A 14,739-nucleotide genomic window follows, 5' to 3' on the forward strand; every position below is an offset into this window, starting at 1 on the left:
GAAGTAACCGATATGACATCAGTAATTCATGATGTCGATCAGGAAGAGAAGGAAATGACGTTGCGAATACATAGTGAAAAGCTGGCTGTTGCTTTCGCAATTATGAACTCGGTTCCTGGAAGTACAATTCGGATCATTAAGAATCTGAGGGTATGTGGTGACTGTCATACGGTAATCAGATTGATCTCGAAGGTTGTTGATCGTGAAATTGTGGTTAGAGATTCTAAGAGATTTCATTATTTCAAGGATGGTCTGTGCTCATGTGGAGATTATTGGTGACATTTCTATGATTGAAGTGAACTTTATGTAAATGTTAAGCGTAAAATTGTAGTAAATCACAGCTCTGAAAGAAGGTATTGTTTTTCAAGAAATCCATACTGAATTCACTGTGAAGCGCGAATATGTACAAAAGGGTTCAGCTATTGTATAACTTTTTGAGTTTAAGCTGAGGCTAAATGGTACTTATGATGCAGTTCTTACTATATGATAAAGTGTAGACATCAGGGGCAATGAGAGAAGCAAGCAATCTGTCAAGTGTATACAGTAAACTGGGAACTGTGAGCCCAAAGTGAAATTTGCATGAGCGCCTGCGTTATTGCAATATATGATTATCATTGACTGCAATGTACGTTGTTATAAAGGAGTAAGGAAAGATATTGTCTCAATTGATAGTTGATATAGATTATCATGTTGACCAACCTTCGAAGAATTTGTTTAGAACGGATCCTTCGAAATTGCATAAGCCCATGTCCAATTCTGTAAAGTGGATAATGAATTGACACTGTGCTTTGTTCACCAAAATTTGAACGAATCATGAACAACCAACTTTGAAGAACTTATTGAAGCTTAGTCCACTTAATCGTGAAGTCTGATTGCTTTTCACTTCAACTTTCGAGAATCTGAGATCACTCTGGAGGGCTCTGTTCTGATTTCTTAAGCATTCTATGTGTGCCCTGAGTTTATCGATGATTTTTCTCTTTTCATCATTCCTCTTTAACAGCTCGGCTTGCTGCCGCAGACTCTTCTCCATTAGTTTTGTAAGTTGAAATTTTAGCTCATGCCATGTATTCTTCCGCCCAGGACCACCTGTTTCAAACTCTCCAATTGTAGCCTGGCCTTCAGAGCCATTCATCTTCATCTCTTCTTTGTTGGGAAATTCTGTGATTTCTATTTCCTTTTTGTCATCTAGGATTTCAGTTTCTTTATTCATAGTCATCTTGCATGGTTCACTTGACATCAATTCATCTGCTAGTCTGTTCAGGTATTCAAAGTGAGAATTAGCACTATTACATTCAACATCAGGAACTTCAACAGCAGATTCAGACTGAGTATCAGATGCCTCGAATTTAGGGTCATCAAAGCCTCCTACAGTTCTTTTTTGGTTGTTGCTTGGGTGCCCCATTTTTCTGGAGGAAGAGGATGTAGAAGAAGATCCTGAATGAAGCAAATGATGTGATTTGGACCTCAGCTTGTCACATTGTTCTGCTAGAGCACGGTAAGATCTGTTGAAATCTTCTAGCATTTTTATGAGCTCTGGTTTCCTTCTGTTACAGATATCATCTGTTTCAACTGACATGACTTCCCCTTCTTCCAAAAGGGTCATCATGGCCTTCATCTTCTTTTCTGACTCTGTAAAATATATGAAAAATACATACAAAAGCATAATCAAGATTCAAAAGTCCAGCATACTTCATTAAAGAACCCTCTCCACTGAACCTAAGACCTCAATGCTAGCATATACATGGTCCCTGTATCTGTTTTATCAACTCTCTCTTCTCACCTGGGAAAATGTTTATATATATATATATATATATATATATAAACTTGATGTTTTCTTAAGTAAATTAAACTAATACTCCAATACATTGCCTTTGAATTTATGGACTTTTAATTTCTATCATCCATTATCTTCATTTAATTGCATATTATTAATTGTGATCGTATCATGATATGCATGCGTACAACAGAAAGAGAAAGAAAACTGACCTGAGAGAGTTGTCCGAAGCCATAGAGACTGGAGAGGGCTGTCAAGTTTATCTGGACTCCATGAGCAAGAAGAAGACGAGATGTTGTCCATTGAGCCGGTGGTCTCTTCACGAACGGAAAATGAGAAGAATCTCTTGGCCTTCATAATGTAATCAAGGCCTAGACCAAATCAACACGTTAAGAATATTGAATGCCTTAATTGGGGAAGAGATGTTCACGATTCCCATTTCTTATAAAAGGATGTACCTTCTCAAACTCAAATGGATTGTGTATTTATTGTTTTGATTTTTCGGTTATGCAGTGCTTGATTTGCTGCTGCTCATTTGCCTTAATTTTCTAATGATGTATTATTATTAATTGCAAATTTTTTCTAGAAGAACGTAGGACTTGTAATTTTATAAATCCAGATGCAGCATGCGCAAATATTTTCATTTTTACGTTTTCAAGTCAAAGTCCAATGGTATCCTATCCGAGCCGTTATCATTGACCTGCCTTTTCTTTTGAGTTATATTTGGATCAAGAATGTGGTTGTGTTGGGCTCAGCCCTATATAAAAATATTATAAATATGCTTTTTTTTTTTTTGTAACATATAATATGCTTTCATTAAACAGATTAATATAATCTGAAATTATCATCTTTATTTGGTTTAGAAGATTCTAATAAAGATAGTGACATGAACAATCATGAATTGAATGATAGACTGGATCTGCATAGACCGGAAAAGTCATGAAAGATTGAAGGATTGAAGATAACAATTGATTCCATGAAAAAGGAAAAAGAAACGAAGATAACAATTGATTGAGATTAGCGAGCAGTTGACCGAAATTCTCATGCAACTGATTTTGTAGCTTCAGTAACAAATATGGGAATTATATTTAATAATTTCGAAAATCAAAATCATTGTAATAAGGGCCTCATTCTTAAGAACTTTTAGGAAAACAGAAAAAAAAAATTCAATTTCACACCCACTTTGATACATCCTGGCCCATTAAAGTAAGAGAGCTGGAAGATGGCCCTGTAGTTGAAATGCAGGGAGTGGAGCAAACATTGCAACGGTCAGCTCGTGCTCGCAAAACTCCAGAATATCTCAAGGACTATATCACCTAGGGGAATATTCGGGAGAATTATTCCATGAGGACAGCTGTGATTTTTATTATCTTTGTTTTATTATTGCAATTGGTTAGTTACACAAAAAGTGGTAGAATGAAAAGGATATATGTAAAGTGGAAAGGCGTGAGCAAAAGCAAGAATATAATACACAAAAGTTTCTTTCTTTCTTATCTCTATTATTTTCTCTCTGTTCTTGTGGAGCTCACACATGCTCGAAAGGTGGAAAACTCGTGATACTGACAAATATTCATTGGAGGTCGTACCAACTGGTGCTTTCATTGCCTTTTTTCTGTTCCTTGTCATTCTCTGTCGTCTACTCCCTATTTCTCTGCAAACATGACCAACCAAGAGGCCACAACGGATCCTGAGATTATTTCTAAGATGCAAACACTTCTTGAAAGCCACACACTGGCTGTTCATCAAAACCTCCAAAAATATATGTCCACGGTTGATTCTCGTTTTGAGGAGCTACGATCTCATATCAGTAGTTCTATCGGAGTCTCAGGAGGTTCATCCCGTCCTCCGGCGTCCACACCGTCATCTTCGACTACGGTTCCGACATCGTCGACGGCTTTCCCAACACAGTCCACTGCTCTTGTTAGTAGTACGGATAATTCACCTCTGTTACGCTCCATGAAAATGGAGGTTCCAAAGTTTGATGGTACTGATCCAAATGGATGGGATTTTCGAATCAATGAATTTTTTGATTTTCATGGCACTCCGGATCATCTACGGTTACGTATTGTTTCTTTTCACATGGAAGGAAAAGCTGCTGCATGGTTTCAGTGGATGAAAGCCAACAATCTATTGAGCACTTGGCAAAGTTTTTTAATCAATCTCAAACAACGTTTTGGTGCTTCTATGTATGAAGATCATCAGGGCAATTTGTCCAAGCTCACACAAACATCTACAGTCGCAGAGTTTCAATCTGCCTTTGAAGAGTTGATGAATAAAGTCACGGGCATTTCCGAGCCGTTACTGATTAGTTTCTTTATCACTGGCTTAAAACCTGACATTCGGCGAGAGTTGTTGTTTGGCAGACCCACGTCCCTCATGGAAGCCTTTGCTCTAGCACGAGCATATGAAGCTAAATCTGAGGAATCAAAAATTTCAGGCCGTTCGTGGACAAAATGGAACACTGTTACTCCTCCACCACAACAAACCACCCCTGCTCTCACTCACCATGTCCACAACAAATTTCCTTCCACTTATCCACATGCCAGTTTTGCTACTCAAAAACCATCATCCCAACCGCCACTTTTACCTACCCCAAAACCAATACCACCACCGCCACTTTTACCCACTCCAGCCCTCCCCATCCGTCGTCTCTCCCCGATGGAATGAAAGAAAAAAGAGACAAGGGGTTGTGTTACAATTGCGACCAGAAATATAGTGCAAACCATCATTGCCGTAGTAAATTTCTCTTGTTGTTAGGCACAGATGATGATGACAGTGAACCATCGGAGGAGTCTCCCTTGCTTGAACAAACAGAGGAAGTTGTGACAGCTGATATATCCAGCTTAAATGCACTAGCTGGGCAATCTAACCCACGTTCTTTGAGGGTACTAGGCGAAATTGGCCGCCAACACTTACATGTTTTAATAGATAGTGGCAGTACACACAACTTCATCAAACCACAATGGGCAGAACGACTTGGCCTGCAAATTCAATCCATCTCTGCTTTTCGGGTTTATATTGGTAATGGCGACTTCTTAATTTGCCGTTTTCAATGTCTTCAAGTGCCACTAGTGATACAGGGTCACACTTTCAAGTTGGATTTCTATATATTGCCAATTGAAGGTCCCGATGTTGTCCTGGGAATCCAGTGGCTTCAACATCTTGGTAAAATATCTACAGACTACCATGCAATGACTATGGAATTTTGTTGGGAGGGCAATCCAATCATTTTACGAGGTGACCCCATCCAAACCCCTAATATGATCTCCTTCCATCAATTTCATGCCTTGTTATCTACAGATGCCGTCCATTCATTATTTGAGCTGCATCCCATTATTAATGACACACTTGCTTCCGATACAAATTTCTCACTCTCGGAACCTCACCTTCCCACCCAATTACCCGAACAAATCACCATTCTCCTTCAACAATATAACACCTTATTTTCCCCACCTACGGGTCTACCTCCTCATAGACTCATTGACCATAAAATTCACCTCCTACCTACTTCAAAGCCAGTGAATGTGAGGCCCTATAGATATCCTCATTTTCAAAAAGCAGAAATGGAAAAACTAGTCAAGGAAATGTTAGAACAGGGGATAATAAAGCCAAGCCACAGCCCTTTCTCCTCTCCTGTTTTGTTGGTCAAGAAAAAGGATGGCACATACAGGTTTTGTGTTGATTACCGAGCCTTGAATGCAGTCACAGTGCCGGATAAATTTCCTATTCCCACAATTGATGAATTATTTGATGAGCTAGGAGGAGCACGGATTTTCAGCAAGCTGGATTTGAGAGCTGGTTACCACCAGATCCGAGTTCATAAGCGAGATACTTATAAAACAGCATTTCGTACTCATGAGGGGCATTACGAATTTCTGGTCATGCCATTCGGTTTAACTAATGCCCCCTCGACATTTCAAGCAACTATGAATCAACTATTTGCATCTTACTTACGCAAATTTGTTATTGTTTTTTTCGATGACATTTTGGTTTATAGTTCTTCATTGACTGCTCATGTCAATCACTTGGAACAGGTTTTGTTTCGTTTGCAAGAACATCAGTTTTATGTCAAGTTGTCGAAGTGTCTATTTTGCCAAGAAGCTATTGACTATTTGGGCCACATAGTGACTGCTGGAGGAGTATAGGCAGACCCTAAAAAAATTGCAGCCATGGTGGAATGGCCATTGCCGCAGACTGTTAAGCAACTACGAGGCTTTCTCGGGCTCACAGGCTATTATCGCCGATTTATCCGAGGTTATGCTTCAATTGCGGCCCCATTGACAGATTTGTTGTGTAAAGAGGCATTCCATTGGTCTCCAGCAGCTTCGGATGCCTATATGACTTTAAAAAATGCAATGGTGGCTGCCCCGGTATTGCATTTACCCGATTTTGAGCTTGAATTTGTTATAGAGACGGATGCTTCTAATATTGGAATTGGAGCAGTATTGATGCAACAAGGTCATCCCATTTCTTATTTTAGTCAAAAGTTGGGTCCACGATTGCGGGTTGCCTCGACTTATATCAAAGAACTGCACGCGATTGTTGCTGCTGTACAAAAATGGCGCCAATACTTACTCGGTCGCTTTTTCATCATTCGAACCGATCATAAAAGCATTAAAGAGTTGTTTCACCAGGTAATTCAAACTCCTGAACAACAGGCTTATGTCAGGAAATTGTTGGGTTTTCATTTTCGAATTGAGTATAAGCCGGGAAGTTCCAATAAGGTTGCTGATGCCTTATCTCGAGTACATGCGGATCAATTTTCCGACTCCATAAATTCTCAAGCTGAGTTGTTCTCTATAATCTCCAAGCCAACCGTGGATATCCTAACCACTTTGCATGAGGACAATTCGTCCTTGCCTGATATGTTGTTACTTCATCACAAGTTTGCCACGGGAGAACTTTCTTCAGCCTTCTCGGTTCGTGAGGGACTATTACTTTACAACCATCGATACTACGTCAGTCCTCACTCCAAATTAAAGAGCACGCTTCTTAAGGAATTCCATGACTCCCCCATGGCAGGGCATGCCGGCGTGAAACGCACCCTAGTTCGGCTTTCTTCTACTTTTTTTTGGCCGAAAATGCGCTTTGATGTTGAGAACTACATTGATGCCTGTCTTACATGTCAGCAAATTAAAAATTCTACTCAAGCACCTGCTGGATTACTTCAACCTTTACCCGTTCCTTCACTTGTTTGGGATGCTTTGACTATGGATTTTATTACAGGCTTGCCAACTTCTAAAGGCTTCGAGGTAATCTTGGTGGTAGTGGATCGCTTAACGAAATCAGCCCACTTTGGTGCACTGCCATCTCAGTTCACAGCCAGCAAAACAGCCACTCTTTTTGCTGATTTGGTAGTCAAGTTACATGGGTTTCCAAGCTCAATAATATCAGATCGAGATCCTATATTCATGAGTAATTTTTGGCAGAAACTATTTGAGTTAAGTGGCACTACATTGCGGCACAGTACTGCTTATCACCCTCAAACTGACGGCCAAACAGAGGTAGTGAATCGTGGCCTCGAACAGTACTTAAGAGCCTTTACTCAGGACAAACCGCAGTCATGGTCAAGCTTGTTAGGTTGGGCTGAATTTTGTTACAACACCAGCTATCACAGTGGGTTGAAGATGACACCTTTTCAAGCACTCTATGGGAGATTACCCCCCACAATTCCTGGATATACAAAAGGTTCTACTTCGGTTCAAGCCTTAGAAGATATGTTGTTAGAGCGAGATGAATTGTTGAGAACTTTAAAAACTAATTTACTTCAAGCTCAGCATCGTATGGAACAAAAAGCCAATGCCCATCGACGAGAACTCCAGTTACAGATTGATGATCTTGTTTTGGTCCGCCTTCAACCTCATCGACAAATTTCAATGGCTAAGCGTGCTTCTCAAAAGTTGGCTAAACGATATTATGGCCCTTTCCGAGTATCAGAACGAATCGGAGCTGTTGCTTATAAGCTGCAATTGCCTGAAGGATGCAAAGTTCACCCGGTATTTCACATCTCAGCACTCAAACCTTATGTGGGAAACTCGGCTGTTTATGTTTCCTCTTTGCCTCCTGATACCATTGACAACAAGCCTGTCTCTACTCCTATAGCTATACTTGCTGACCGATTCATATTAAAACAAGGACAAAAGCATTATCAAATTTTGGTTCAGTGGTCTGGCTGTGCTCCTGAGAATTCAACTTGGGAAGACTTTGCTGAGTTCTGCAGACTGTACCCAGAGTTTAACCTTGCGAACAAGGTTCATTCTCAAGGGGAGGGGAGTGATACATCCTGGCCCATTAAAGTAAGAGAGCTGGAAGATGGCCCTGTAGTTGAAATGCAGGGAGTGGAGCAAACATTGCAACGGCCAGCTCGTGCTCGCAAAACTCCAGAATATCTCAAGGACTATATCACCTAGGGGAATATTCGGGAGAATTATTCCATGAGGACAGCTGTGATTTTTATTATCTTTGTTTTATTATTGCAATTGGTTAGTTACACAAAAAGTGGTAGAATGAAAAGGATATATGTAAAGTGGAAAGGCGTGAGCAAAAGCAAGAATATAATACACAAAAGTTTCTTTCTTTCTTATCTCTATTATTTTCTCTCTGTTCTTGTGGAGCTCACACCTGCTCGAAAGGTGGAAAACTCGTGATACTGACAAATATTCATTGGAGGTCGTATCACACTTTTTCTTATATTTAGAACAAAAATAAAATAATTTAAAATTTTTAAAAATAAGAGAAGTAATTGAAAAATATTAAATTTATGATGGAGTAATCTAAAATTAACCCTAAAAAATAATCAAAACAGTAATTTAGCAAGTTGTGCAAGTTGAAAAAGGAGAAACAGCATAACCGTGTTGATGTTCCCAAAATATGTCGACGAATATGCCAATCAACCATGACGAATGTGCTTAGCTGGGCCGCCCTGTCTTACAAAGTAAGCGGTAAAAACCTCCAACCCAGATTCATGGCATCAGCAATGTGCTCACATGGCTATCGGTTGTTCAAAATGATTCTTCGGTAAAATTGCCCTTCATGTTAAATATTCTCTCTCCTTTACCTGAAACACATGATTCATAATTTCATTTATATATGCATTTTGTATAGTAAAATTTGTGACTGAAGGTTTAATATACACAAAATGTAATGTTCAAATCAAACGGGACACGCAGACAAACAAACGGGATTAGAATTCATTTTTATTAGTGCTAATTTTAGAGTTATGTTCCAAAAAGTATGTTCCGAATTATATTTACAATCAAATCCTAATATTGAAATTTACTATACAAACATAATATATGTATTTAAAACTTTTAATTGTAACATTAGAAAACACAGTCAATCAAACATTACGTGATTACGTGTCTCTATTTGAATAAACTTGCAGTTTGACTTTTATTATTATTATTATTATTTTCCATTGAGAACTTGTAGTTTGATTCGATTTCGAAAGAAAAAGTAAGAAGCGCTTACAATTAAAGCACGTTGACGGAATTGACCAAATCAAATAAATCAACATCAAGTCCTGCACACCAACTCGGAGGGTAATTCGGTAATTGTACACAGGCAGGACCAGCCACAGTTGAAGGATTGGTGGTGGCGAGATCGTGATTAAACTGAAAACACAGGGGCAAATGAATATGTGGCGGATCCCTATAAATGACGCGAGGGTTTTTCATTCAGTCCAATAAAAGCGGAATTGCTTTGCCCGGGTTCTAACAAATTGGCAGCGAGAGACAGGAGGAGGAGAAGAGAAAGAGAAAATTAGAAGAATTCTCTCTGTCTCGCTCTTTTTCTCTATAATTCAATCAAGCTTTTTACTCTCAAAATCAAATTTCAAAAATTCCGAAATGGCCCTCACAGAATCTTATAGGAAAAACTCTCTGATACCAAGCTACCTCTACTCCTCCCAAACATCCTTCCCGTCCACGGCGGCTTTCAATGGAGCGGCAGCAGCCGCCACGTCGCCGGCTACTCCATCCACGGCGAGGAGGAGCTTCGTTGTTGCGGCACCGAGCGAGCCAGGGAAGATAGAGATGTACTCCCCTGCATTCTACGCCGCTTGTACCGTCGGCGGGATCCTCAGCTGCGGTCTCACTCACACGGCCGTCACTCCTCTTGACCTCGTCAAGTGCAATATGCAGGTCCTTTCAATTACAGATCTGTCTCTTTTGACGTCGTTTTGACCTTATTTTGATCGTTTTAGTGTTTAGAGTTGGTCTGAGATTAGATCTGTGTAAATTGCAGTATTTACGTGTTATATAGATTTGTTTGCTAAACTTCTCCTTAGATTGGATCGGCGATTTTTTTTTTTCAATTTTCTTTTACAATCATGATCATTTTTTTATGGTTGGATCTACAACTTTTTGCTTCTTTTTTTTTTTTTGAAATATTTATTATGTTAATAGTAAAAGTGTTTCTTTTCTGCTTTGTAAAATCCTCTGCATAGTTGATACTTTGCTTCTTAGTATAACCAAGAAATGAACAAACATCTAACGCCATAGCTCATGTACCTATGCTCCTGTTTGATGTAACAGTGTTCATTTCTTGGTTTTCTGGTTATTGCATATTATGTCTCTGGACAATTATGTGTCCTATTAATTATAATGTGCAGGAGGATATAAACTAACATTGAGATTGTTGTTTATTTCAGATTGATCCTGTTAAGTACAAAAGCATATCATCTGGTTTTGGAGTTTTGCTCAAGGAACAGGGAATCAGGGGCTTCTTCAGGGGATGGGTACCTACCTTGCTTGGTTACAGCGCCCAAGGTGCTTGCAAGTTTGGATTCTACGAGTTCTTCAAGAAGTACTACTCTGACATTGCTGGTCCAGAGTATGCTGCTAAGTACAAGACTTTAATCTACCTTGCTGGCTCTGCTTCTGCTGAGTTCATTGCTGATGTTGCTCTTTGCCCCTTTGAGGCCGTGAAGGTCCGTGTTCAGACTCAGCCTGGTTTTGCCAGAGGTTTGGGTGATGGACTTCCCAAGTTTGTTAAATCTGAGGGCGCTCTTGGGTATGTTATTTAATACTTTTCCTTTGTTTTCCTGGCAATACACGTTATTGTGTGCAGGAAGATGTTGTCTCTAACTTATTCTCTTGAATTATTGCAGTTTGTACAAGGGTATTGTTCCTCTTTGGGGGCGTCAGATTCCATGTAAGTTGGTGGTTTTACTTTGCTAAATTATTGCTCTTGTCATATAGTTATTCTTTGATGGCTTTTCCTTATGCCTAGATGTATGGAATTTGATTGCTTCTTCATTGCATGTTCTTGCTGTTTTTTACACTTTTTTTGATGGAGTGACTGCATTTTTCTTGATTTAACTTTCGTGCTTTTGAAGACATAATTTAACGTTTTAAGCACGGTAAGTATTGCTTGAATCATTGGCGTAGTTATTTGTTGAGTTTTCAGAGAACAAGGACTACCACAATCACTTTGCTTTGACATGCATATTATGCTACTTGTGTTTCTTTCTGCATTTAACTGTTTTTCACAACCTGAGGTCATTGGTTCATGTTCATTCTCTCTAATTTCAGGATCTCTTACCTTTGAGTTATTTCTTTTGCTGTCTTGGATTTTACCCGATGTTTGATATTCTTGCTTCCTTATTTGCTTCCCATAGTTGAAAAGCCTTCTACTGTTCTTCCATTCTTTTTTGCATCATTCAGTTTAGAATTCACATTGATGCTACTTTTCACCTTGATCGGCATGAATTTAACTGTTTTCTCAATATATGGGCTTTCCTAAACCCTGCACCATAGTTGCTACTGAGGGCAAAGTGTTTTTAACAGAGAAAGATGCCTTTCCTTGCAGATACTATGATGAAGTTTGCTTCTTTTGAAACCATTGTTGAGATGATCTACAAGCATGCAGTTCCCACACCAAAGGACCAGTGCAGCAAACCTCTGCAGCTTGGAATTAGTTTTGCTGGTGGTTATGTGGCTGGTGTTTTCTGTGCTATTGTGTCGCATCCTGCTGACAATCTTGTCTCTTTCCTTAACAATGCCAAAGGAGCAACTGTTGGTGATGTGAGTGCTATACCTTGACTTGATATTATAAAAGCTAAACTGTTGCACTAAGGCTATTCTTTGTTTTAAACCCATTTTCTGGTTTTGTAGGCTGTGAAGAAGCTAGGTTTGTGGGGTCTGTTTACCCGTGGGCTTCCTCTCCGTATTGTCATGATTGGAACACTCACTGGAGCTCAATGGGGAATCTATGATGCATTCAAAGTTTTTGTGGGACTGTAAGTTCTTTCCTTTTATTATTAATTTTCACTTTGTATTAATTTGGTATCCCTGTGCTATTGAGATAGACTGATTATATGATTTGATATGAATATTCAGGCCAACCACTGGTGGTGTTGCTCCTGTTGCTCCTGCCCCTGCTGCTGCTGAGCTTGCAAAGGTGTAGGTCAACCAAATAGAATTGTTTTATTTTGGGTTTTGTGGATTCCAGGAGAACTTCTTGATAGGGATTAATAAACATAGGTGACAAAATTGAAGGCGCTTGAGTGTCTCAAGTCAGAGTATTCTTTATAATTGAGAACTATTTGTTCGAGCTTAAGATTTGCTTTTGCTGAGGATGGTTTTGTTTTCATCCAAATATCAGAAAACTTTTGTAGTTAGATTATACATGAAATTTCACTCTGATATCCAGCTCGCAATCCTCCCCATGAATAGGTGACAAAATAATGTGCAAGGGGAGAGTACCTAATTTCTCTTCGCAAATGCGTGGAGTGTACGATTATTAGATCATCATTACTGCTGTTTTTTTTGTTGCGAGTACCTTTGAAACTTTTCTTTCCTGACATTTTTTGGGAAATATTTTCTTGAGAGATAATTGTCATCAAAATTTGCTTCCACGTGATAAACTGTTTGATGCCTCTAAAAATTTGGTCAATGACTGCGAGAGGTGACTTCTCACTCTAGAGTCTCGACCTTTGCAAATTAAAATGTTGGGCATTTTCTGAGGAGTTGCCCGTAAAACGGAATAACTCAGGATTGGGGATTTAGGTCATAGTGCAGGAAATGCGCAGACTAATTACGAACTAGCAGTTGCTGAGTGTTTATTTAACGCCTAAACTATCAGTTTATGAGAATATGAGATTTGTGATAAAAACAATGGGAAGTAAAAAAAGTAATAAAATTAACTAAAAATTACTTTGTAAAATTGTTCGTGCACTGTTATTTAAAAAAAGAATAATTACATTGGGGATTTGCCTCATTTGATATTCGTTTCTATTGTTTAATTTTCTTTAAAAAATCCCGACCACCGCATCTTTATGATACTATGGGAATATTTGAATTTCCATTTTTATCTGTTATGGCATTACTGTATATTAATGAAGATTTGTGGCTGTCATTTTCCCTACACCTAGGTACATAATAATTGGTCCGTCCTTTTTAACTTGTATAGAAAAATTCACAAAAAATAATTGTTCGCATGATTAAGACTTGCATTAACGCTAAATCTGTATCAGTATTAAAAGTTATGAATATTAATTACGCGATTGGAAAATATAAGTTATCAAAAAAATGGGAAAAAAAAAAACCTATGGCACCAGAAATAGTTCAATCAATTTTGATTCCAATAACTTTTTGAATACACAACTGAATAAATTTGAGTTCCTTGATAATATTTTCAATGGAGAATTTATATATATATGTGTGTGTGTGTCTCTATTTTTTTTTTTTTTTGAGAAGGAAAAGAAACTTCATTACTGAAAAGAGAATAAACACATGACTTGTGCTGGTATATTTCCCAGCCATTCAACAGATTCTGAACCTTTTACAGCTAGCTTAGCTAAGGTATGGGCATTTGCATTACAAGACCTAAGGGTGTGTTGAAATCTGACTTCCTGGAACTCTTTTCGCCTCTCGTTGATTTCTGATATCACCCAAAAAATCTCAGTTTTGCTGCCCTTTCTGTTGTTTGCCAAATCAATGGCTGCTTGACAATCTGATTCCAAAATGACTGCAGTGATTCCTGCCCTTTTTGCCACTTGCATTCCCCATTCAATTGCTTCAGCTTCTGCAAAAGGCACATCTCCGTTGAAACTTGAGGGCTTAATGGCTGCAGCAACCACATCTCCTTTATCATTCCTTATCACCACTCCCAACCCAGCTCTTTGACTTTGATGGTCAATTGCAGCATCCACATTTACTTTGCACCAGTTTTCGGGCGGGGGTTTCCATTGCTTAGGCTTCTCCATGTTTGAGCTTTCCAACTGCTGTTGCTCGGTCCTTTTGAATTTTCTATAGGCTTCTACTACACCTTCAGCTTTGGCAACTAAAATTAAAGCATCCATTTTTTCTTTTTGAAGAGGAAATGGTTTCTCGCGTTCCACGCAGCTGTTACATTGTGTGTGTGTCTATTTACTTTGTAAGAAATAACCGTCTAACATCTCAAATTGAAAACCAGTTCCGCGCAGCTGTTACATTGTAGAGTAGTCAACACATTAACGGTGCATTTATTAATCAGTAATCGGAACTACAGTCGGAATGAAATAAAATCAGAATGGGCTGAAATCGAAATGGGGAATATGAATCAGAATAAAATTTTTACTTTATCTGTAGAAATCGGAATTGAAATAAATTGTATTGTCATTGATGTGTTTATTTTATCGTAAAATTAGAATGGATTGTTACAAGTTATTAAACCAACCTTAGTTGATTATTGTCATTTATAATAATAATAATAATAATAATTTGCCAAAGTTACAGTTCACAACTGTGAGGGCAGCGATTCGAATCCCTACGACGCATGTAGGGGCTTATTTCCTTCCTTAATTATGGTATATAATTAAGTGAAGACAGTCTTCTCCCTTTCGGAATATGAGTGGAGTAGACACTCCTTGAATATTAGAGAGGGTAAAATATGGGCAATGCTATATAAGAATTGGAAATTATCATTACACAACTTCTGTTTTGTCTTATATTCATCCAACCACCACAAATTCTAATATGTTA

General features: G+C 38.6%; 2 protein-coding genes across 2 annotated transcripts; one reads left to right on the forward strand and one right to left on the reverse strand.

The window, feature by feature from the left end:
• Nucleotides 1-690: 690 nt before the first annotated feature.
• On the reverse strand, nt 691-2,361 carry LOC18052744 (protein NETWORKED 3A). The gene is made up of 2 exons (XM_024192028.1): nt 1,987-2,361; nt 691-1,629 (listed from the first exon to the last, which is right to left on the reverse strand). Exons 1-2 carry the CDS (start codon nt 2,129-2,131, stop codon nt 812-814), a joined length of 963 nt encoding a protein of 320 aa, XP_024047796.1. The 5' UTR covers nt 2,132-2,361; the 3' UTR covers nt 691-811.
• A 7,074-nt stretch (nt 2,362-9,435) lies between these two features.
• LOC18052745 (mitochondrial phosphate carrier protein 3, mitochondrial) lies at nt 9,436-12,562 on the forward strand. Its single transcript, XM_006446896.2, has 6 exons — nt 9,436-9,915; nt 10,425-10,786; nt 10,884-10,927; nt 11,585-11,799; nt 11,890-12,014; nt 12,115-12,562. Exons 1-6 carry the CDS (start codon nt 9,622-9,624, stop codon nt 12,179-12,181), a joined length of 1,107 nt encoding a protein of 368 aa, XP_006446959.1. The 5' UTR covers nt 9,436-9,621; the 3' UTR covers nt 12,182-12,562.
• Nucleotides 12,563-14,739: the final 2,177 nt, after the last annotated feature.

Source organism: Citrus clementina, unplaced genomic scaffold, assembly GCF_000493195.1.
Source record: "Citrus clementina cultivar Clemenules unplaced genomic scaffold, Citrus_clementina_v1.0 scaffold_2, whole genome shotgun sequence".
Lineage (NCBI taxonomy): Eukaryota > Viridiplantae > Streptophyta > Magnoliopsida > Sapindales > Rutaceae > Citrus > Citrus x clementina.

Excerpts from the sequence above, each read along its gene's own strand:
- LOC18052744 (XM_024192028.1), bottom strand. The coding sequence starts at position 2,131 with ATGAAGGCCAAGAGATTCTTCTCATTTTCCGTTCGTGAAGAGACCACC. Across the intron at positions 1,630-1,986 it reads GCTTCGGACAACTCTCTCAG|AGTCAGAAAAGAAGATGAAG; the intron begins GTCAGTTTTCTT and ends TATATTTTACAG.
- LOC18052745 (XM_006446896.2), top strand. The coding sequence starts at position 9,622 with ATGGCCCTCACAGAATCTTATAGGAAAAACTCTCTGATACCAAGCTAC. Across the intron at positions 9,916-10,424 it reads TCGTCAAGTGCAATATGCAG|ATTGATCCTGTTAAGTACAA; the intron begins GTCCTTTCAATT and ends TGTTTATTTCAG. Across the intron at positions 12,015-12,114 it reads TTCAAAGTTTTTGTGGGACT|GCCAACCACTGGTGGTGTTG; the intron begins GTAAGTTCTTTC and ends ATGAATATTCAG.